The sequence below is a fragment of the Taudactylus pleione genome, unplaced genomic scaffold (assembly GCF_031769625.1).
Source record: "Taudactylus pleione unplaced genomic scaffold, aTauple2 ptg000504l, whole genome shotgun sequence".
In the NCBI taxonomy this organism is placed as follows: Eukaryota; Metazoa; Chordata; class Amphibia; order Anura; family Myobatrachidae; genus Taudactylus; species Taudactylus pleione.
The window spans coordinates 561,289-586,236 of NW_028284906.1; the positions used below are offsets into that span (position 1 = coordinate 561,289).

At 43.6% G+C, this 24,948-nt stretch overlaps 2 protein-coding genes and 1 pseudogene across 3 annotated transcripts in view; 2 read left to right on the forward strand and 1 right to left on the reverse strand.

The window, feature by feature from the left end:
- The window catches only part of LOC148501725 (uncharacterized), a 138,129-nt pseudogene that overhangs the window by 99,817 nt on the left and 13,364 nt on the right, over positions 1-24,948 (forward strand). The gene's annotated exons all lie outside the window — the stretch shown is intronic.
- LOC148501726 (uncharacterized) lies at positions 7,247-17,644 on the reverse strand. The gene is made up of 6 exons (XM_088450033.1): positions 17,586-17,644; positions 13,637-13,828; positions 13,236-13,314; positions 13,019-13,116; positions 11,894-12,866; positions 7,247-11,310 (listed from the first exon to the last, which is right to left on the reverse strand). Exons 3-6 carry the CDS (start codon positions 13,267-13,269, stop codon positions 10,223-10,225), a joined length of 2,193 nt encoding a protein of 730 aa, XP_088306159.1. The 5' UTR covers positions 13,270-13,314; positions 13,637-13,828; positions 17,586-17,644; the 3' UTR covers positions 7,247-10,222.
- LOC148501727 (uncharacterized) lies at positions 17,632-24,340 on the forward strand. Its single transcript, XM_088450058.1, has 6 exons — positions 17,632-17,730; positions 18,057-18,119; positions 20,820-21,011; positions 23,430-23,508; positions 23,635-23,732; positions 23,893-24,340. The coding sequence occupies exons 1-6, from the start codon at positions 17,632-17,634 to the stop codon at positions 24,241-24,243; spliced, it is 882 nt and encodes a 293-aa protein (XP_088306184.1). The 3' UTR covers positions 24,244-24,340.

Consider the following 24,948-nt stretch of genomic DNA (forward strand, 5'->3'; position numbering starts at 1 on the left):
GTATGATGAAAATCTAAATAAAACAGATTTAACTAACTGGAGGTAGTTCTAAATCACAGTGAATATATGGCTTATGTGTTATATACACAGTGTCTGTCACCTAGAATGTATATAAGTCCTTTGTGATAGAATCACTGGTAAAGTGCACAATAAACACTAGCTCCGGCTAGCTGGCACAAAAACCCTGCACTGGTGTGATGTTTCCTGACTGCTGTGTTTTGGAGGTGTCCATCTACCCCAGGAGAGGGACCTCTTACCCCGATCATATTACAAGTGGTGGAGAATGTGGGCATACACACTGAAAACTGCAGCAATAGAAAAAGTTTACGTTTGAAATGTAAAATGACATATACCAATCTGTTATTTTGGACATCAACTTGTATCTTGTAAAAATCCATGGTGATGGCATTGGCAGATGCTTAGGTAAAGCCAGATTCTGCTTTAAACCTACACCCAAAGATCACATACATAGAGGAACAGTGTTAGACCTGGCTCATGGTCACATAACTGCAGGTCACCTAGGGGTAAGAAAAACCACTGAGCGAATTTTATAGAGGTTTTCCTGGCCCGGGGTTCATAAAGAGGTATCTGAATATTGTGCATCCTGCCCTGAATGTCAGTATCATGCTCCAAGGCTATATTTTCATACTCCACTTGTCCCATTGCCCATTATTGAGGTTCTGTTTTAAAGAATAGATGGATAGATTTGGTTGGACCTCTAATGAAATCTGCCTGAGGCTAACAATATATTTTGATGATAATGGATTATGCAACCAGGTACACAGAAGTGATACCATTGCACAATACATCAACAAAGAGAGAGACTTAGGGCCTGATTGAGACCCTTTCGCAAGTGGCCGCTCACTCGTATGCTACCAATGTTTTTCAATCTGTGTATGTGTACGCTTTGTATTGCACGTGCATGAACTGGTACAAGCGATAGGGAATGATAGACAGGTCAAGCCGTTTGTGTGTGGTAACAAGGGCAGGCCACTAGAAACGGGGGAGTGGAGGTGCGGACGCAGGTGTGCCTGAGAATCCGAACACCATTTCATAGGCTTGCATAATTAACAGGCAGCTTCATAGGACATGTCACTTGGTTGATATAGACACTGAAGTGCTCGCAGTGCTTGTGGTAGGGTATAGTCAACCTCAAACGTTGCAATCATTTCCGATGGTGGTCGATGTACAATGGTTTTATACACTTTCAGGAGATGACGTACACAAGTGGGAGTCTTAAGACAGGCTGGTGGGCGTCTATAAACACAAGGTGATCGCTCGCCCAGACATAGTGGGCATGCTTATGACTTGTCTTGCGAGCGGCTGCCTTGATGTCACTTAGCCGAATTTCCATATGCTGGGAGCGAGCGAGCGCATTTAGCAAATGGGTCTGAATCAGGCCCTTAGTCCATGTCTTTAGCAGGTTGAGAATACCTAAGAAAATCCTGATTAACCAAGGTACCCCCTTTATCTCAAAAATCCTGAGAGTTATGCACCTGTTTAAAATTACTCTATTAAGAACCTCTGTGTATCACCTCCAGACTAATGGGTTAGTGGAGAGGTTTAACAAAACTTTAAAAAATATGTTAAAGAAAGCAGTGGATAAATATGAAAGAGATTGGATTACCTTATTTATTGCTGGCCATAAGAGCGGTTCCCCCAATCCTCCACAGGGTTTTCACCTTTTGATTTGTTGTAAGGGAGACACCCAAGGGGATTACTGGATATTGCCAAAGAGAAATGGGAGGGGCAGTCCAGTCCATATAAAACTGTTATTTAACATGTTTCTTAAATGCAGGAAAGAATTGCTGCAGTGGTGCCGATAGTGAGAGAGCACTTGGACCAGGCCCAACAGGCACAGCAGCGGGTGTACAATTGCAATGCCCAGTTATGCGTCTTTGCTCCTGGGGACAGAGTGTTGTTTTGGTTCCCACAATAGAAAGTAAACTTTTGGCTAAATGGCAAAGACCCTTTGAAATCCTAGAAAAAGTGGGGGAGATTAATTATAAAGTTTACCAGCCTGTGAAAAGAATACCAGAACAGATATACCATGTAAATCTTATAAAACCTTGGAAGGATATAGCAGCTGTCCCATCCCCTCCAGTAAACCCAGGTCCTTTTGTTCCCAATGTAACAATTGCTAAACCCTATCAACTGTTCAACAGCAGGAGACTAAAGATTTTCTTATAAGAAATAGGGTTTTGTTTTCAGACATACCGGGTAAAACCATGGTTATTAAACATGACATAATCACTGATTCAGGCGTTAAGATTAACCTAAAGCTCTATAGATTACCAGAAGCCCAACGTGAATCAGTGTCCAAAGAAATAAAAAAAAGTTGGAGTTGGATGTAATTGAAGAATCACATAGTGAGTGGTCAAGTCCCATTGTGCTAATTCCAAAGCCTGACAGGAGTTTGTACTTCTGCAATGATTTCTGTAAATTGAATAATGTGTCAAAGTTCGATGCCTATCCAATGCCTAGGGTGGATTTGTGCACCAGAAGGGTTGTTCCAATACAAGATGTTGCCATTTGGCTTACATGGGGCACCTGCTACCTTTCAAAGGATGATGGATAAAATTCTAAGGCCCCATAGACAGAATGCTGCTAATTTAGCAGTCTCACTTACCCAGAGTACAAGCAGTGTTGGTCTACATCTATAAAGCTGGATTGACAGTCAAAAAGTGTTGTCTAGGGATGGAAGAAGTAAAGTGTTTTACATAGACCATTGGCAGGGGTTTAATGAAGCCCCAACTTAATAAAATCAAGGCACTAGAATATTGGCCACGACCCCTAAATAAGAAGCAGGTGAGAAGATTCTTAGGAATCATGGGGTAGGAGTTTATACCGAATTTTGCCACCATTGCAGTCCCACTGACAGACCTTACCAAAGGCAAAGAAACAGTTATGGTTAACTGGAGTCCTGAAGCAGAAAAGGCTTTTCAAGAGTTAAAAGTAGCATTGTGCACCCAACCAGTTCTGACGATACCTAAATCTGAAGAAATTCAGGTTGATTACTGGTCATGCCCCTTTAAAATGGTCAGAGAATAAAGAGAGCAATGGGAGAATAACTAGGTGGTTCTTGGTACTGCAAAATGTTACATTTTCAGTAGAGCACAGGCCAGGAAGCCAGCTGGCCAATGCAGACGCTTTGTCTCATGTGTTTTATATGGTGGCTGCAGTTGTTCCGCCCCACAGGTCAAAACAAAGGGGGGGGATATGTGACAGAAGCACTGGTAAAGTGCTAAATCACATATATGTATCTAAGGTTTTTGACCTATGTATTTTAAACCCCCAGGAAATGTATGTGTCTGCTTGATTAGAGTTTGGGCTTTAAGTAAAAGCCGGATAATGGGTCCTGGGGGTGTGGATGTGAGAGAATGGAGGGCTCCATTTACAAGGCTGGTTTATGTGTTGGGGCCTTCAGCCTGAGAGCAGGCTAATTAGTGACTGCAGCTGTGAGAGGCTGATAAAGGCTGTGTCAGGGTTTGGCTCAGTGTCTCATACCTGGGAGACAGGCAGCAGACACACTGTGATGTACCACTTGTAATACTGTGCATATGCCTATGTTGGTGGTTAAGGCAGTAGGCCCTATCACTTTGAGAGAGGGAATTTATTATCTAGTTAGTGCCCAGACAAAGATTTATTTTTGTTTTACATTTTTATACTGTACAATAAAAACTAGCTGTGGCTAGCTTGCATGAAAATCCTGGACTGCTGTGTTGTTTCCTGGCAGGTGTGTTTTGAGGTGCACATCTACCCTAGGAGAGGGACCTCCTACCCCAATCCTATTACAGCACATACATACACACACATGCTTACATGCACACACACATACTTTCTGTGATCATTTTATCCTTAATGATAATGGGTAATGAATATATGTCAGTGTAACAGCAGTATATTAGTATATTTAGACATTGAAGATATAATAGCTTTAATTTTTATAAAAAATTTGCTATGCATAAAATTTGCACTACTATTGGGGTAAGAATTTGGTATTGGGATTGCGTAGAATAAAAGTATAGGGCAATATTATTGTTATTCATATGCTACTGAGGGCAATGCCTAGAATGTATTTCATTGTCTATACAGGAAACTATAATAACTGAGGTTAGGCTGTGGGTGAGATACTTAGACTTTGGGGGGGTTACAGTTAAGCTGTTGGGGATAGTTAGGCTGTGGGTGGAAGGCTTAGGCTGTGGGGGGGTTAGTGTTAATCTGTGGGGGGTTATGGTTAGGCTGCAGGTGGAAGGCTTAGGCTTTGGGGGGGTTATGGTTAGGCTGTGGGGTGGTTAGGGTTAAGTTGTGATGTGATTTAGCTGTGGGGGATAGATAGAGTTAGGCACCTTATGGAGGATTAGCAGGATACTTACTGGAATGTTGAAGGATCACAGGTCTGAAGTTACATGACAGTTGGGACACGGAAGCTGCTGCAGCCATCAGGAGCAGATAAGTAGCTGCTGGGCCACCAGGGAGAATATGGTGACATTCTACATGGTTAATATTGACATTCTCATTGCAGCATTATAAATGTTGCCAGATCACACCATCGATGGCTTGGTTCCAATGTTAAGTGGGTTACCCAAAAAGGCTGAGGTTCCAATGTTTCTTTATCATTGACAATTCAGTTCCAATGTTAGCTCACTGTGACTGACTCCTGCGGCCGACCTTCCCCCACTAACTTCAGAGAATCTTCAACCAGACATGCAGCTTGGGCAGCAGCCAGTTGTCTGACGTGACGGTAACACTCAGTATGTCACAGCAGAGCAGCTCTGCCTGGCAATGACAAAGTGCACTGCTGATTGGCTAAGCTCAGAGTCCATCAGGACAGTCACATGGGGGTCACAGGAGGCGGAGCAGTGTGATCACTGCTGATTGGCTAAGATCAGAGTAAGTCAGGGCAGTCACATGGGGGTCACAGGAGGCGGAGCAGTGTGTGATCACTGCTGAGAATGAAGCATAGTAACAGCCAGCCTACCATTATTAGGAGGTGGTGGGTGAGCTCAGCCAGTCCGGCTGTACCCACGAGAAGTCTTGTGTAGAGACATCAGAACACATTGATATTTCATAACCAATGTTTAACATTAAATATTTTGTGACCAAAGCTAAATACATCGGCTCTATCAATGTTTTCTTCATGTCCAATTCTTACTGTAATACAGACATCAGTAATAGTATCTAAGTTGTCATCAGAGAAAATGTGGAGTTGATTTACCAGAGAAGGTTCCAGTGACAATTCCCAGCATCCTCCTCCAGTCCTCAGACCAAAGCTGGGAATGTGCAGAGGGGCAGGTACATTAGTCCATGTATAAGGGGGAACTGTCCTGTTATATCTGTATGACTGACATAGAGCAGACACTTTACTGACATAGGGAGACACTGTGACCCATCAGATAGGCTCATACACAGGTCCTTGTACCCATTACATGATCCCACATATGGGCTGTTATGGATCCCGTGTGGTGGATTCTCCCATGTTATACATTTCTTCATTGCTGATCAATACCATATACTATACACTACAAGGGAACCCTGGTATTACTATACTATACAGTACACGGGAACTCCGGTATTACTATACTATACACTACACGGGAACCCTGGTATTACTATACACTACACGGGAACCTCAGTATTACTATACTGTACACTACACGGGAACCCCGGTATTACTATACTATACACCTGAATCCCGGTATTACTATACTATACACTACACAGGAATCCTGGTATTACTATACTATACACTACACGGGAACCTCGGTATTACTATACTATACACTACACGGGAACCCTAGTATTACTATACACTACACGGGAACCTCAGTATTACTATACTGTACACTACACGGGAACCCCGGTATTACTATACTATACACCTGAACCCCGGTATTACTATACTGTACACTACACGGGAACCCCGGTATTACTATAATGTACACTACACGGGAACTCTGTAATTATTATACTGTACACTACACGGGAACCCTGGAATTACTATTCTGTACACTACACGGGAACCCTGGTATTACTATACTATACACTACATGGGAACCCCGGTATTACTATACTATACACTACATGGGAACCCCGGTATTACTATACTCTACACTACCTGGGAACCCCGGTATTACTATACTATACACGGGAACCCCGGTATTACTATAGACTACACGAGAACCCTGGTATTACTATACTATACTCTACACGGGAACCCCGGTATTACTATACACTACACGGGAACCTCTGTATTACTATACACTACATGGGAACCACAGTAGTACTATACACTACATGGGAACCCCGGTATATCTATACTATACACGGGAACCCCAGTATTACTATACTATACACTATACGGGAACCCTGGTATTACTATACTATACACTACATTGGAACTCCGGTATATCTATACTATACACGGGAACCCCGGTATTACTATACTATACACTACATGGGAACCCCAGTATTACTATACTATACACTACACGGGAACCCTGGTATTACTATACACTACATGGGAACCCCGGTATTACTATACTATACACTACACGGGAACCCCGGTATTACTATACTATACACTACATGGGAACCCCGGTATATCTATACTATACAGGGAACCCCGGTATTACTATACTATACACTACATGGAAACCCCGGTATTACTATACTATACACTACATGGGAACCCCGGTACTACTATACTATACACTACACGGGAACCCTGGCATTACTATACGCTACACGGGACCCCGGTATTACCATATACTATACACTACACGGGAACCCTGCTATTACTATACACTACATGGGAACCCGTTATTACTATACTATACACTACATGGGAACCCCGGTGTTACTATACACTACACGGGAACCCTGATATTACTATACTATACACTACACGGGAACCCTGGTATTAATATAAGTTGGGGATGGGATGTTGGCCGTCAGAATACCAACAGTGGCATACAGTCAGAATCCTGATGCCTGGAGGTAAGTACCCTAATCCCCCCTCAGCCTCCTCCTTGTACCTAACCTAATACTTACCCTCAGGATGTCAGCGGTGATTTTGGTTCTGGGATTCTGATAGCCAGTATTTTACCGCAGAGCTGCCGACTACATCCCAATATAATAATGGTTACAGGTATATCCCTCATTCCCCCACACCTCGCCTTTTCCTTTATACACAAGTTATCACTAAACACAGCAGTGAGGCAGAATTTTCTACATCAGAGTCATTTTATTGCAAGGTTACAAGAATATAGTTTCCTTCTGTAGTAACACTTGGAATGTTATTTATTGAATATTTAATACTACAGATTACTATAATACTTTATTTACTATAATATTGTGTGAATGTTTTGCTGCTAGAATAGTGCAAGAAAAGCAAATTATAAAATGAGCAGCTGCTGTATCCTGCAAACCTGGGGGCAGACACACAAGCAGCAGATAAGGTGGGTGGAGCTGGTAATCTGAAACTAAAATTAGAATGGTAACAGCAGCACAGAGTATTTTAGCTCACACAACTCCATTACAACTATGATCAGACAAGACTGACATGGATACAGCTAGGTAACAGAACAGAGTAATGATGTGAGGCTCCCGGCATACTGGAGCAGTGACGCTGTGCTGTGCACCTGTATATAGATAACAGATCATACATCCAACGCTCAGAGATGTGCAGCATCCTGGCATTTTCCATCAGGTGGGGTCTGTACGTATTAGGAGCCATCCATGAGGAATAGCTGTCCTGGCTTTCTCTTTGGTATAATATGGTCCTTACATTAATGATGAGAGTAACATCCTGCACATAATAGTCCTGTAAAGTCCAGTTACTCATACAGAGCAATTCCTGTTATTATTCATGGCTTGTGTACAATATGTCATTTCTGTATTACTCATGTATTATAAGCTGCAGGATATGATACTCGCACAGTGCTGTCATTCCCTCCATGGCAAACATACAATAGAGATTACATATTATCTAATACATATGTACTAACATAATGCTGATATATACCATGATAGGAGGTAATAGCAGGACAGGCCAGTGTATCCATGCAGGTGCCCATCAGAGAGCAAATCCCCAACACCAGAGCGGTGTCACAGTGACAGGAGACAGGAAAGAGGGGCACACGTGTAAGACAAAACCTTTCTTATTTGGGTATGAGAAATGGATACTAAGACAGTCACAGTATAAAGATACTAAAAGCAAAGTTAGGATAAATCTAAAAAACAAAACAAAGATCTTACACCTAGGCCATCACAGAACATGTGCACCACCAAAAGGACAACTGGTCACTATTCCAGCTTTACTAACAATGTACAAAAACTTGCAGGTCAAAAAGTGTGGAAAATACTAACAAGCGCCACACGCAGCTGTGTTACCCCACATGGACATCAGACAGGTCCATGCAGTGTTTGGTTTTCTTACTTGTTACCAAACTCTTGAACTATTTTTGTAGGTTTATAACAAAGCTTGTATTGTCCTTTCTATAATTTCCTCACTACCAAATAATCTCCATCTCCTGACCCTGCACATTACTGGTGGTGTCACCACTGTGGGAGGTGAGACAGTGCAGGACATACTGAGGACAATCTGTACTGATCCTTCTTATCCTGTGATGTCCCTGTATTATTCCCCAATTACTACGTACCCTGCTCACATCTGTATTCTGCTGGGGATATCAGGAGCCTGATGCACTTAATGGACATTACTGTTAGTGGTTTATACCAGGACCAGCAGCTTCCTGTGTCCCAACACTAATTACATTATCTAATAATGTATAAATTACATAAGTGATCATGATATTAATGTCCTTATCTTTTGGAATAGTGTAAATAGTAGGTTACAAAGGATCTAATTAGAAGGAACCAGACATCAGACTGCTGTAAGGAGATTAGATCCATTTACCAGGAAACCCAACCAGAGAATACTGGATCCAGTGAGATAAAATCAGAGGTTACAGATGTCATTATATCACCCATCTCACACCATCACTTACAGCCCAGTCATCACATGATGTCATAGTTTCCCACTTCCCATATTACATCCCCAGCACATTGTCATGGTGACAGATTAGTTATGTCCCTATATTACATCATGTGGTTTTGTTATTACACAAATAGGCTAATAGCACAATAATAATCTAATCCAGAGCTTCCAAACTCCGCCATACAGTCAAGGGTGTAAGAATATCCATGCTTGAGTCCAAATGGTTAATTCAAACTGACTGAGGCACTAAATAAGCCAACTGCGCTCAAGCATGGATATCCTTAATACCCGTCCTGTAATAAGAGGAGTTTGGGAACCTCTGATCTGATAGAATAAGGAAACTGAAAGCCATTACATGAGGAACCTGTTGGAGCTCTATGTTGGTAACATCCGTGTGGATATATAATAAAGTGTAATATATTAGTATATAGGAGCTGAGTCACCCGTGGACACATGATGACAATAGTTACACAGATAGAGCGAATATTTGCCATCACGCCTACATATAAGTCACACTGCGCACACACAGCGATCACATTGCAAATACGGACGCACAGAGGGAACAGGGGAGTGGACAGAAAGCTGCAGACGTGTCTGTCCGTGTGATCGCCATGTCATGGGCGTGTATAAATTAGCTATAGCGATGGCAGCTGCAGCATGAGACCTCTCTGCGTGTCAGGAGAGCTGCAGTGTTTGCGGCTGGTCAGACCTGATATAAATGCTGCGTGACTACTTGATATGTGCCGATGGTACCGATGATTACATGGAAGTGTGACATTGTACAATGAGAAGGCAGCAGTGGGCGTGGTTATGGCGGCTGTGCCTCGGCATTAGCATATATTAGCACCTGCGATCTGTAAGAGACTGCAGCTACATTTGCTTCTGCTGCTGAATCAGGCCCATAGTGTGATAATGTAAATGTCATTTATCCTTCATCAAGCAGGGACAACAATCTAGGCTAACATTGTATTTATGCTTGTTCTGATAATTCCCAATGATATTACAGTACTGCAAATATCGCTGCAATTTCTATTTCATTGTAAAACATTTCCCACACTCAGAACATGGAAATGGTTTCTCACTTGTGTGACTTCTCTGATATGTAACAAAATGTGATTTCTCTATAAAACATTTCCCACACTCAGAACATGCATATGGTCTCTCACCTGTGTGACTCTTTGTTTGTCTAGTAAGAGCACCTCTGATTATAAAACATTTCCATCACTCACAACACGGAAAAGGCCTTCCAGCTGCGTGAACTCTCTTCTGATGCATAGAAAGACTCTTCTGCTTAGTAAAACCTTTCCCACACTGAGAACATGAAAATGGCTGATCACCTGTGTGTCTTCTCTTATGTGTAACAAGATCTGATTTCTGTGTAAAACTTTTCCCACAGTCAGGACATGGAAATGGTTTCTCACCTGTGTGATATCTCTGATGTATAACAAGATCTGATTTCTGTGTAAAACATTTCCCACACTCAGGACATGGAAATGGCTTCTCACCTGTGTGACTTCTCAGATGTCTAACAAGAACTGATTTGTGTGTAAAACATTTCCCACACTCAGAGCATGAAAACGGTTTCTCACCTGTGTGACTTCTCTGATGTATAACAAGAACTGATTTGTGTGTAAAACATTTCCCACACTCAGAGCATGAAAACTGTTTCTCACCTGTGTGACTTCTCTTATGTGTAACAAGATGTGATTTCTGTTTAAAACATTTCCCACACTCAGAACATAAAAAAGGTTTTTCACCTGTATGAATTCTCTGATGTGTAACAAGATGTGGTTTATCTATAAAACATTTTCCACACTCAGAGCATGGAAATGGTTTCTCACCTGTATGAATTCTCTGATGTGTAACAAGATGTGGTTTATCTATAAAACATTTCCCACACTCAGAACATGAATATGCTCTCTCACTTTTGTGAATCTTTGTATGTCTAGTAAGATCTCCTCTCATTATAAAACATTTCCCACACTCAGAACACAGAAAAGGCCTTTCAGTTGCGTGTACTCTCTTCTGATGTTTAGAAAGACTGATCTGCTTTGTAAAACCTTTCCCACATTCAGAACATGAAAATTGTTTAACACTTGTGTGATCTGAACTATTTGTAACGCAACCAGGATAATCTTCATGGTTAGAAGGATCAGATGATATATCTGCACTATGAGATGTTGGATGTATACTAGGAGTAAAGGGGCTTTCTCCTGGAGAGTCCTGTGAGAAGTTATTATTGTCTTGGTCACAATCTGGAGATAATATGAGACGTCTCCCCGAGTTATTCCTGCAGCTTTGTCCATCTGCTGGGAAAAGAATAATTATATGGGAATTAGCACCCCTGCAGAACTATACTATACTGTGTAACTATAGTAAGACGTGCCCAGTTGTACCCTTACATCCCCATACTGTGTAACTCTAATAAAATGTGCCCGGCTGTACCCCAACATCTCCATACATTCAGTGACTTCATCAAGTATTTGCTGATGATTGTCAAGAGGCGGTTTAGGTGTAAGAGTAACACTGGCCGGGGAGTAGTCCGTAAAAACGGAAAATCTCCATCTCGGCATATGTAACAGAGTGCAGGCATGGTCTATACATTATATCACACACACAGGTCATACTAGCTGCATTCTACTGTGATCTCCATCTTAGTATGTGCGATACACCAGAGAGTGTGGGGAGGAGACTGGTCAGATCTCTGGGCTGGTAACACACAGTGACATGATGTGAGGGGGAGAGCAGTAATATCATAGGGGCTGATGGCTCCCAACTCCCCCACTGGGCAGATACATTTACTTCATTAGTTTGTACTGACAGAGGAAGGTGTAAGATAAGAAACTGAACAAGGAGAATGTGACTATTATGTAATAAGTGTTTATTACTCACCTGTACTGATATCTTTAGGGATTTCCTCCGTCTTAAACTGCTGATTGCCCCACACAAACGTCTCTGCTTCTCCCTCTATATCTTCTGCTTTATAATCAGTCACATACGTCTCTTTTTCTCCCTCTATATAGTCTGCCTTCATATCAGTCACATACGTCTCTTCTTCTCCCTCTGTATCTTCTGCCTTCATATCAGTCACATATGTCTCTTCTTCTCCCTCTATATCTTCTTCCTTCATATCAGTCACATATGCCTCTTCTTCTCCCTCTATATCTTCTGCCTTCATATCAGTCACATACGTCTCTTCTTCTCCCTCTATATCTTCTGCCTTCATATCAGTCACATACGTCTTTTCTTTTCTCTCTGTATCTTCTGCCTTCATATTAGTCACATACGTCTTTTCTTTTCTCTCTGTATCTTCTGCTTTCATATCAGTCACATACGTCTTTACATCTCCCTCTATGTCTTCTGCCTTATTATCAGTCACATATGTCTCTTCTTCTCTCTCTATATCTTCTGCCTTCATATCAGTCACATACGTCTCTTTTTCTCCCTCTATATATTCTGCCTTCATATCAGTCACATACGTCTCTTCTTCTCCCTCTGTATCTTCTGCCTTCATATCAGTCACATATGTCTCTTCTTCTCCCTCTATATCTTCTTCCTTCATATCAGTCACATATGCCTCTTCTTCTCCCTCTATATCTTCTGCCTTCATATCAGTCACATACGTCTCTTCTTCTCCCTCTATATCTTCTGCCTTCATATCAGTCACATACGTCTTTTCTTTTCTCTCTGTATCTTCTGCCTTCATATTAGTCACATACGTCTTTTCTTTTCTCTCTGTATCTTCTGCCTTCATATCAGTCACATACGTCTTTACTTCTCCCTCTATGTCTTCTGCCTTATTATCAGTCACACATGTCTTTTCTTCTCCCTCTATATCTTCTACCTTATTAGCCTGAGCTGCACCCTAAACAAAAATTGATTTGTTTTTTTAATGTTTGATTTCATTAATTGAGATTAGACAGTATAATATCCGTGCATAAAAAACACACAGCTTCTCTACAGATCATATAGTGACAGTCACTGTGGTATATTGGTGAGACCCTAAATCCCATCTACCTGATGTTCCTGTGGGATCCTGTGATTCTCCTCTGTACAATCCTGTGAATACAGAGGGTGGGGACATCTCTCTGGGGTCTTTCTGTTACTGGGTCCATCTGTAGGAGACACACAGTGACTGATTACATTGTATATATGTGATTAACAGGTGATGTGTGTATACAGGGGGCCCCCATACCTGCTCTCCCCTGTACAATAAATTACAGTAACCTCTTACCCAGCGATGCGAAGGCCCGGTGATTCTCCATCATCACGTCCTTGTACAGACCATTGTGTTCCTCTACATACACCCCCTCCTGCATGAAGACATAGACAGTGACATCCTGACACCTTATAGGAACCTGACAAACACAATGATACAGTCATCACCTAGACACATCCCCTGGTGTTACTGTATAATGTCCCATTCCCAGCAGTCACCTCTCCAGTCATCACCCAGACACATCCCCTGGTGTTACTGTATAATGTCCCATTCCCAGCAGTCACCTCTCCAGTCATCACCCAGACACATCCCCTGGTGTTACTGTATAATGTCCCATTCCCAGCAGACACCTCTCCAGTCATCACCCAGACACATCCCCTGGTGTAACTGTATAATGTCCCATTCCCAGCAGTCACCTCTCCAGTCAGCAGCTGAATGATCTTGTTGGTGAGTTCCAGGATCTTCTGGTCATTGTGTCTCTCATGTATCAGTGAGTGAAGTGGAGGCACCGTGATGGGACTCTGAGTCCTGCTCAGTCCTCCTGACACACGGGGTTGGCTGCTGGGTGTCTCATGCTCATTGGATGTCTTCTTTAGTACTGTATAACCCTTTGTATTGGGGGAAACATGGAAAGGTCACTTAAACTCCATTTAAATGAGACTGTTTATTCAGGTGTTCATTTTACATAATATACAAAAAAACTCTATTTTACAAATACTTGTCTTGTAACAATCTCCTATATACAGGAAAATGAAGAGTATATAGTATATCCTGCAGCTCCGACATCTTTGGGTCAGTGACAACAACATACTGTGAACAATGTACTAAGTCCAAACTCTAGTGAGGACTGTGGGATTAATACTATATCTGAGACCGGCTCCCTGCTGCTCAGTTATTACTATAGATATAAGTGATGTCACTGTGACACTCCCAGACCCTCTCACCTCCCCAGTCATGTCCCTGTATTATTACTATAGATATAAGTGATGTCACTGTGACACTCCCAGATCCCCTCACCTCCCCAGTCATGTCCCTGTATTATTACTATAGATATAAGTGATGTCACTGTGGCACTCCCAGATCCCCTCACCTCCCCAGTCATGTCCCTGTATTATTACTATAGATATAAGTGATGTCACTGTGACACTCCCAGATCCCCTCACCTCCCCAGTCATGTCCCTGTATTATTACTATAGATATAAGTGATGTCACTGTGACACTCCCAGATCCCCTCACCTCCCCAGTCATGTCCCTGTATTATTACTATAGATATAAGTGATGTCACTGTGACACTCCCAGATCCCCCTCACCTCCCCAGTCATGTCCCTGTATTATTACTATAGATATAAGTGATGTCACTGTGACACTCCCAGACCCCCTCACCTCCCCAGTCATGTCCCTGTATTATTACTATAGATATAAGTGATGTCACTGTGACACTCCCAGATCCCCTCACCTCCCCAGTCATGTCCCTGTATTATTACTATAGATATAAGTGATATCACTGTGACACTCCCAGATCCCCTCACCTCCCCAGTCATGTCCCTGTATTATTACTATAGATATGTGATGTCACTGTGACACTCCCAGATCCGCTCACCTCCCCAGTCATGTTCCTGTACTATTACTATAGATAAAAGTGATGTCACAGTGACACTCCCAGATCCCCTCACCTCCCCAGTCATGTCCCTGTATTATTACTATAGATATAAGTAATGGAACTGTGACACTCCCAGATCCTCTCACCTCCCCAGTCATGTCCCTGTATTATTACTATAGATATAAGTGATGTCACTGTGACACTCCCAGATCCCCTCACCTCCCCAGTCATGTCCCTGTATTATTACTATAGATATAAGTAATGGAACTGTGACACTCCCAGATCCTCTCACCTCCCCAGTCATGTCCCTGTATTATTACTATAGATATAAGTGATGTCACTGATCACAATACACAGGTCACACACCTGATACACACTGATACCTATACACAGGTCACACTGATATCACACACTAGATACACACTGATCACTATACACACAGGTCACACTGATATCACACACCAGATACACACTGATCACTATACACAGGTCACACACCTGATAACCAGTGACTATTACACATAGTATAATACACACAAGTACACACCATATGACAAGATATTTCCCCAGGCCAGATCCCTCACAGCCCACCCACCTTTTCCTCCTCATTCCACCCTCAGGTCTTCTCCCCAGTAACCTAGGATAAAGTCTCTGCCCCCATCATCTTACCCTACTTCTCTGCTCCCCCTCCCCCATTATACACCTCCGATAGTGCACCACATCTCCCAGCCAGCCTCTCTCCCCCACTACTGCCCTATTCCTCTGTCTCCTAATATATGGGTGACTTGTGTACAATCACCCATCTTATTTTCTCTGCTCCCACATCTGCAATAATTACTGAGTGTCAGCAGTGTTGTACTATCTGTGACTCCGCAGCTGTAGTGGGACCATAAGTCCCAGCATGCCCTGTCATGCTGGAATCCACAGTTAGCCTATCAGGATGTACATTACATGTGTGACAATCCTGCCAGCCATGTGTATGTAGCATAGGGGAGAGGATGAAGCATTTATTGGAAGATAATCCCTTACACACTCAATATCTAGAACAGTGTTTCTCATCTCCAGTCACCAGGGATTCCTAACAGGGCATGTTTTCTATATCTCCTTACTAGTGCCTTCATTACTGACTGACACAATCTAAATGCTCCAGACGTGGTGATAATTATCTCACTGGTGATTTTGTGAGGAGACCTGCAAAACATGCACTATCATGGTTCCCTGAGGACTGGCACTGGGAAACACTGGTCCCTACACACAGGGTAGTAATAGAGAAAGTGCTGGGAGCAGAGGGAGATCCATACAGGTTGGTGATAATTAGAGGAATGAAAAGAAAGCTAAGAAAGCCTCAGACAGGTGAGGAGTCAGCAGGGCCTATTACAGAGGACGTCTGTGCATCTTATACATCACCCGGTGTACACTATGGTGTCTCTCTGTGTATTCTGTCACTTCCACACTAATAACCACCTACTGAGGGTACTGACCGCCAGCTACAGCTGCTACGTTCTGTATGGGGGGTCTGAGTGCTCCGGACACCTCCCTATCTCTATAGTCTGTTACCCACCGAGCAGTGACTGCTCCACCTGTATTATGTGCAACACCAGGGTCTGCTCCACCTGTATTATATGTAACACTAATAACCACCTACTGAGGGTACTGACCGCCAGCTACAGCTGATACGTTCTGTATGGGGGGTCTGAGAGCTCTGGACACCTCCCTTTCTCTATAGTCTGTTACCCACCGAGCAGTGACTGCTCCACCTGTAGTATAGTAACACCAGGGTCTGCTCCACCTGTATTATATGTAACATTGGTGTTTGATCTACCTGCTTGATGGTAAGGCAGCACCAGAGACTGCTACAGCTATATTATACCTGATACTGAAATCTGATTCACCTGTATTATAACAGACCACTAAAACCTGCTCCACCAGTATTATATATTACACCATAGCCTGCTCTACCTGTATGTTGATAGTGCAGCACCACAGCCTACTCCCCCTATATAAAAAATAGTAAACACCCTTACCTACTGCCAGACACAGCAATGGCCGCTCTCTGCCTTTTCCTTATGGGAGGAGCTAGATCCCCATCAGTTTGAAACGCCCCTTCCATCCCATCTCCCTGTAGCTATGGCTATAGACTTCTCCCCTTGTATAATAGTAACAGGACACCACAGGCTGCTCCCCCTGTATAATAATAACAGGACACCACAGGCTGCTCCCCCTGTATATTAATAATATTAAGAACAGGACACCACAGGCTGCACAACCTGTATAATAATAACAGGACACCACAGGTCGCTCCCCCTGTATAATAATAATCATAACAGGACACCACAGGCTGCTCCCCCTGTATAATAATAATAACAGGACACCACAGCCTGCTCCCCATGTATAATAGTAACAGGAAACCACAGGCTGCTTCCCCTGTATAATAATAATAACAGGACACCACAGGCTGCTCCCCCTGTATAATAATAACAGGACACCACAGACTGCTCCCCCTGTATATTAATATTAAGAACAGGACACCACAGGCTGCTCACCCTGTATAATAATAACAGGACACCACAGGTCGCTCCCCCTGTATAATAATAATCATAACAGGACACCACAGGCTGCTCCCCCTGTATAATAATAATAACAGGACACCACAAGCTGCTCCCCTGTATAATATTAATAACAGGACACCACAGGCCGCACCACCTGTATAATAATAATATCAGGACACCACAGGCTGCTCCCCCTGTAGAGTAGGACACAATTACCTGCTGCTGCCGGACACTCAGGACGGACACCTGGGAAACTGCAACAATGGATAAGTCGAGATCGCATTTCCTGTGTGTGGAACGCACATCCCGGAAGAAGGGTGGAACGCACATCCCGGAAGAAGAGTGTGATTTCCTGAGTATTGTTTCTTTTCCCCTGACGTCATTAGGTTGCATCTAATCATGTGATCAGACCGTGTGACCGCTCACACACGAGAGGACAACTTTCTTCTTTTTTTGGACCCTCTCATTCCCCTCAGGGCGGTGATTGGCAGCAGGGAGTAGCCAATCAGGCGGCACAAAATAAGGACGTCCTGTAATTAGCAGCCACCTGCACCTGCCGCTCACAGCTTCATCACTAGAGTAATAGAAATAATAGTATAATGGTGTCCTCATGTACGGTGACCGGCGGCCATATTCTTATAGTCTCCCAGTCACAGAGCAGAGGGGGCGGGGCCACAGGGGATCTAGCTGCCATTTTGTCATAGACATGCCGGAGCCAGCCAGGTGGAGGCAAGTGTACGGCAGCAGCAGGTAACGGTGTCCTACTTTACAGGGGGAGCAGCCTGTGGTGTCCTGTTATTTTTATTATACAGGGGGAGCAGCCTGTGGTGTCCTGTTAATATTATACAGGGGGAGAAGCCTGTGGTGTCCTGTTAATATTATTATTATACAGGGGGAGCAGCCTGTGGTGTCCTGTTAATATTATTATTATACGGGGGGAGCAGCCTGTGGTGTCCTGTTATGTTAATATTATTATTATACAGGGGGAGCAGCCTGTGGTGTCCTGTTAATATTATTATACAGGGGAGCAGCCTGTGGTGTCCTGGTAATATTATTATACGGGGGGAGCAGCCTTTGGTGTCCTGTTATTATTATACAGGGGGAGCAGCCTTTGGTGTCCTGTTATTATTATTATACAGGGGGAGCAGCCTGTGGTGTCCTGTTATTATAGAAGGGGAGCAGCCTGTGGTGTCCTGTTAATATTATTATTATACAGGTGGAGCAGCCTTTGGTGTCCTGTTATTATTATACAGGAGGAGCAGCCTGTGGTGTCATTATTATTATTATTATTATTATTATTATTATTATTATTATACAGGGGGAGCAGCCTGTGGTGTCCTGTTGTTATTATTATTATTATACAGGGGAAGCAGCCTGCGGTGTCCTGTTATTATTATTATACAGGGAGAGTAGCCTGTGGTGTCCTGTTATTATTATTATTATTATTACACAGGGGGAGCAACCTGTGGTGTCCTGTTATTATTATTATACAGGGGGAGCAGCCTGCGGTGTCCTGTTGTTATTATTATTATACAGGGGGAGCAGCCTGCGGTGTCCTATTATTAGCTGTAGAGTAATAATAACAGTAATGAGTGGTCAGGGAATAACACATAATAGATATAACATGTATGTACTGTATATACCATATGATACATAACAGGAGCTGGGGAAGGATATAAGGCTGCACTCCCTGAGCTGTAACTAGTAAGGTATAATTAGCGCCAGTATCCATCCAGAGGTCAGTATTACACCCACATTAGCAATAAGACAGGTCAGCAGCCTCCTAAGGGCGACCGTGATGTCCTAATTATAAGCAACCGTCAGGGGAAATTGTGGTTGTGATGTCAGGTGTTATTATATAATAGGAGTGAGGTAAGAGTATATATATATAAATAAATATATATATATATATATATATAATTTATTATAGACTATTAAACAAACCAATCCACTTAAAAGTATAATGTCATTCTCTGAGGTGTATATCTCTATGCTACAAGGAAATAAAGTTATTCAATTACCAGATAAAATTGCAGTTTTTTTTGACATGGGTGAAAATGGAGAAGAAAAACCTGGAAAAAAAGTTTTCTCCATCCGAGATCATGAGAAAACAAATTTAAAATCTCTAGTTTTGGGGATTGTGGGGATTTATTTCAGAAACCTTTGGACCCCTCCCAATGATAAATCAACCCAAAAAAAATTCTTATGTTGCGAACGTTGGTGAAAAACGACCGTGCAAAATTGTGTGAAAAAAAAAACGTTGGAAATGATAGAAAGCCGTTTTTTCCCAGGAAATTACTGTCCCATGTAAATTGGGGATACGTTAAAATGGGCACAAGTATATTTTCATGTTATAAAAACGCAATTTTAAAAACCTTTAGAAAAAACACCTGCTGTGACCTTATGTGATGTTTAAAACACTTGACGCATCTATACCACCCCCCGAAAAATCACCCGATACGTTAAAACCATTTTTAATGTTTTTTTTTATTCACCCAATATCTGCGCGGTCGTTTTTCGCCAAACTACGAAACTTACTAAAACATTTGGGGTAATTTATGATTAGAGGATGTGTCCAAAGGGTCTGTGATCTCTGTGCCAGGTACATGACATATTATATCCCCTTCTACCAATGATCTTATTACTGACCATGTATTATCCCTGACTCAGCTATCGCACAGTAACTCTCTTTTCTCTCGGGCTAGTAATGATTATAGTCAGAGGAATGTGGCTTTTATACCTTGTGTCACTATGTACAAACGTATTACTACAATCCTAATACTCTGTTACAGGAGCACTCTGCACAGTTACTGGGTGTGTAACTATATTTCCTTGTAACATAGAGATCTACACCTGAGAGACTGACATTATACATCTAAGTGCATTGGTTTGTTTTATGTGTTATTGTCTATAATAAATGTAATGTGTTATTATTATATACTCTTACCTCACTCCTATTATATAATAACACCTGACAGCACAACCACAATTTCCCCTGACTCCCTGAGCTGAGACTGTCTGTCAGGGCGTCTTGTTATCCTGAGCAATAGAGAGTCTCTCAGAGACAGCCAGTGGCTGTGACAGTCCCCAGATCCTCAGAGTGTCACTGATTATCCCCCAGGACATGTCTCACCCCACCCTACGCTGCACACACACGGCCGGCAGGCTGGTCACACATGTAACATACATCTGAGGTGCGGTCATTTGTCATTTCACCATTTGTGCAGAGTGACTGATGGGATTCTGTATTGTGTAACCCTTTGTGTGTCCCCTGGGCTGCCTGTTGTCCTATCCCTGTGTTATTAACCTCTTCTGTTCCCTTCCCCCTCCCCTTTGTTACTGACACCTCTGTACAGCTGTTATACCCCCTGTTGTGCACTGACATGACTGAGGAGGTGAGGGGATCTGGGAGTGTATGCAGTGATATTTTATGTCTCCCCCAATACACAGGATTACACAGTAGTAAAGAAGACATCCGATGACCGTGAGATACCCAGCAGCCGTCTCTGGGTTCTGCTCAGTCCTCATGACACACAGAGTCCCATCACGGTGCCTCCACCTCACTCACTGATACATAAGAGACACAATGACCAGAAGATCCTGGAACTCACCAACAAGATCATTCAGCTGCTGACTGGAGAGGTGACTGCTGGGAATGGGACATTATACAGTAACACCAGGGGACGTGTCTGGGTGATGACTGGAGAGGTGACTGCTGGGAATGGGACATTATACAGTAACACCAGGGGACGTGTCTGGGTGATGAATGGAGAGGTGACTGCTGGGAATAGGACATTATACAGTAACACCAGGGGATGTGTCTGGGTGATGACTGGAGAGGTGATTGCTGGGACTGGGACATTATACAGTAACACCAGGGGATGTGTCTGGGTGATGACTGGAGAGGAGACTGCTGGGAATGGGACATTATACAGTAACACCAGGGGACGTGTCTGGGTGTTGACTGGAGAGGTGACTGCTGGGAATGGGACATTATACAGTAACACCAGGGGACGTGTCTGGGTGATGACTGGAGAGGTGACTGCTGGGAATAGGACATTATACAGTAACACCAGGGGACGTGTCTGGGTGATGACTGGAGAGGTGACTGCTGGGAATGGGACATTACACAGCAACACCAGGGGATGTGTCTGGGTGATGATTGGAGAGGTGACTGCTGGCAATGGGACATGATACAGCAACACCAGGGGATGTGTCTGGGTGATGACTGGAGAGGTGACTGCTGGGAATGGGACATGATACAGTAACACCAGGGGATGTGTCAGGGTGATGACTGGAGAGGTGACTGCTGGGAATGGGACATTATACAGTAACACCAGGGGATGTGTCAGGGTGATGACTGGAGAGGTGACTGCTGGGAATGGGACATGATACAGTAACACCAGGGGATGTGTCAGGGTGATGACTGGAGAGGTGACTGCTGGGAATGGGACATGATACAGTAACACCAGGGGATGTGTCTGGGTGATGACTGGAGAGGTGACTGCTGGCAATGGGACATGATACAGTAACACCAGGGGATGTCTGGATGATGACTGGAGAGGTGACTGCTGGGAATGGGACATGATACAGTAACACCAGGGGATGTCTGGGTGATGACTGGAGAGGTGACTGCTGGGAATGGGACATGATACAGTAACACTAGGGGATGTGTCTGGGTGATGACTGGAGAGGTGACTGCTGGCAATGGGACATTATACAATAACACCGGGGGATGTGTCTGGGTGATGACTGGAGAGGTGACTGCTGGGAATGGGACATTATACAGTAACACCAGGGGATGGGTCTGGGTGATGACTGGAGAGGTGACTGCTGGGAATGGGACATTATACAGTAACACCGGGGGATGGGTCTGGGTGGTGACTGGAGAGGTGACTGCTGGGAATTGGACATTTTACTGTAACAGTAGGGGATGTGTCTGGGTGATGACTGGAGAGGTGACTGCTGGGAATGGGACATTATACAGTAACACCAGGGGATGTGTCTGGGTGATGACTGGAGAGGTGACTGCTGGGAATGGGACATTATACAGTAACACCAGGGGATGGGTCTGGATGGTGACTGGAGAGGTGACTGCTGGGAATTGGACATTTTACTGTAACAGTAGGGGATGTGTCTGGGTGGTGACTGCTGGGAATGGGACATTATACAGTAACACCAGGGGATGGGTCTGGGTGATGACTGGAGAGGTGACTGCTGGGAATGGGACATTATACAGTAACACCAGGGGATGGGTCTGGGTGATGACTGTAAAGGTGACTGCTTGGAATGGGACATTATACAGTAACACAAGGGGATGTGTCTAGGTGATGACTGGAGAGGTGACTGCTGGGAATGGGACATTATACAGTAACACCGGGGGATGGGTCTGGGTGGTGACTGGAGAGGTGACTGCTGGGAATTGGACATTTTACTGTAACAGTAGGGGATGTGTCTGGGTGATGACTGGAGAGGTGACTGCTGGGAATGGGACATTATACAGTAACACCAGGGGATGTGTCTGGGTGATGACTGGAGAGGTGACTGCTGGGAATGGGACATTATACAGTAACACCAAGGGATGGGTCTGGGTGGTGACTGGAGAGGTGACTGCTGGGAATTGGACATTTTACTGTAACAGTAGGGGATGTGTCTGGGTGATGACTGGAGAGGTGACTGCTGGGAATGGGACATTACACAGTAACACCAGGGGATGTGTCTGGGTGAGGACCGGAGAGGTGACTGCTGGGAAGGGGACATTACACAGTAACACCAGGGGATGTGTCTGGGTGATGACCGGAGAGGTGACTGCTGGGAATGGGACATTATACAGTAACACCAGGGGATGTGTCTGGGTGATGACTGGAGAGGTGACTGCTGGGAATGGGACATTATACAATAACACCAGGGGATGTGTCTTGGTGATGACTGGAGAGGTGACTGCTGGGAATGGGACATTATACAGTAACACCAGGGGAGGTGTCTGGGTGATGGCTGTATCATTGTATGTGTCACGTTCCTATAAGGTGTTATGATGTCACTGTCTATATCTCCATTCAGGAGGGGGAGTATATAGAGGAACACAGGGGTCTGTACAAGGAAGTGATGATGGAGAATCACCGGCCCCTCACCTCACTGGGTAAGAGGAGACTGTCATTTATTGTACAGGGGAGAGCAGGTATGGGGGCCCCCTATATACACACATCATCTGATAATCACATATATACAGTACAATGTATACTCAGTCACTGTGTGTCTCCTACAGATGGACCCAGTAACAGTAATACCCCAGAGAGATGTCCCCGTCCTCTTTATTCACAGGATTGTACAGAGGAGAATCACAGGACCCCACAGGAGCATCAGGTAGATGGGATTTAGGGTCTCCCCAATATACTAAAATGACTTCATATGATCTGTAGGAAGCTGTGTGTGTCTTATTAACCAGAATACTTTGACTTAATGTGATTTAATGAAATCTGACATTTTTTTTAACTATTATTTTATTGTTTTATGGGCTACTTAGGGTGATAGTCTGGCTAATATAAAGGCAGAAGATATAGAGGGAGAAGAAGAGACGTATGTGACTGATATGAAGACAGAAGATATAGAGGGAGAAGAAGAGACGTATGTGACTGATATGAAGACAGAAGATGTAGAGGGAGAAGAAGAGACATATGTGACTGATATGAAGGCAGAAGATATAGAGGGAGAAGAAGAGATGTATATGACTGATATGAAGGCAGAAGATATAGAGGGAGAAGAAGAGACATATGTGACTGATATGAATGCAGAAGATATAGAGGGAGAAGAAGAGACGTATATGACTGATATGAAGGCAGAAGATATAGAGGGAGAAGAAGAGACATGTGGCTGATATGAAGGCAGAAGATATAGAGGGAGAAGAAGAGACGTATGTGACTGATATGAAGGCAGAAAATATAGAGGGAGAAGAAGGGACATATGTGTCTGATATGAAGGCAGAAGGTAAAGAGGGAGAAGAAGAGACGTATGTGACTGATATGAAGGCTGAAGATATAGTGGGAGAAGAAGAGATGTATGTGAACGGTGATCAACAGTTTAAGGATGAGGAAATCCCTACAGATTTCAGCACAGGTGAGTAATAAGCACTAATTACAGAAAAGAGTCACATATTCTTCTTGCACAGTCACTACAACAATCTCTTATCCTACACCCTCCTCTGTCAGTACAAACTAATGAGTAACATGTATCTGCCATCAGCCCCTATTAGTCTCCTGCTCTTCCCCCCTCACATCATGTCACTGTGTGTTAACCGCCCAGAGATCTGACCAGTCTCCTCCCCACACTCTCTGGTGTATCTCATACATCAGGAGCCATCAGCCCCTATTATACTCCTACTCTCCCCCTCACATCATGTCCATGTGTTACCAGCCCAGAGATCTGACCAGTCTCCTCCCCATACTCTGTGGTGCATCTCATACATCAGGAGCCATCAGCCTCTATTATACTCCTGCTCTCCCCCCTCACATCATGTCACTGTGTGTTACCAGCCCAATGATCTGACCAGTCTCCTCACACTCTCTGGTGTATCTCATACATG

Bases quoted from the DNA above. Each gene is read 5' to 3' on its own strand.
- LOC148501726 (XM_088450033.1), bottom strand. From the start codon at position 13,269: ATGATGGAGAATCACCGGGCCTTCGCATCGCTGG. The intron at 13,117-13,235 runs GTAAGAGGTTAC...TGTCTCCTACAG, and splicing joins CCGGGCCTTCGCATCGCTGG to ATGGACCCAGTAACAGAAAG. The intron at 12,867-13,018 runs GTAGATGGGATT...ATTTTTGTTTAG, and splicing joins GGATCCCACAGGAACATCAG to GGTGCAGCTCAGGCTAATAA.
- LOC148501727 (XM_088450058.1), top strand. From the start codon at position 17,632: ATGGATAAGTCGAGATCGCATTTCCTGTGTGTGGAACGCACATCCCGG. The intron at 21,012-23,429 runs GTGACTGCTGGG...ATCTCCATTCAG, and splicing joins TTCAGCTGCTGACTGGAGAG to GAGGGGGAGTATATAGAGGA. The intron at 23,509-23,634 runs GTAAGAGGAGAC...TGTCTCCTACAG, and splicing joins CCGGCCCCTCACCTCACTGG to ATGGACCCAGTAACAGTAAT.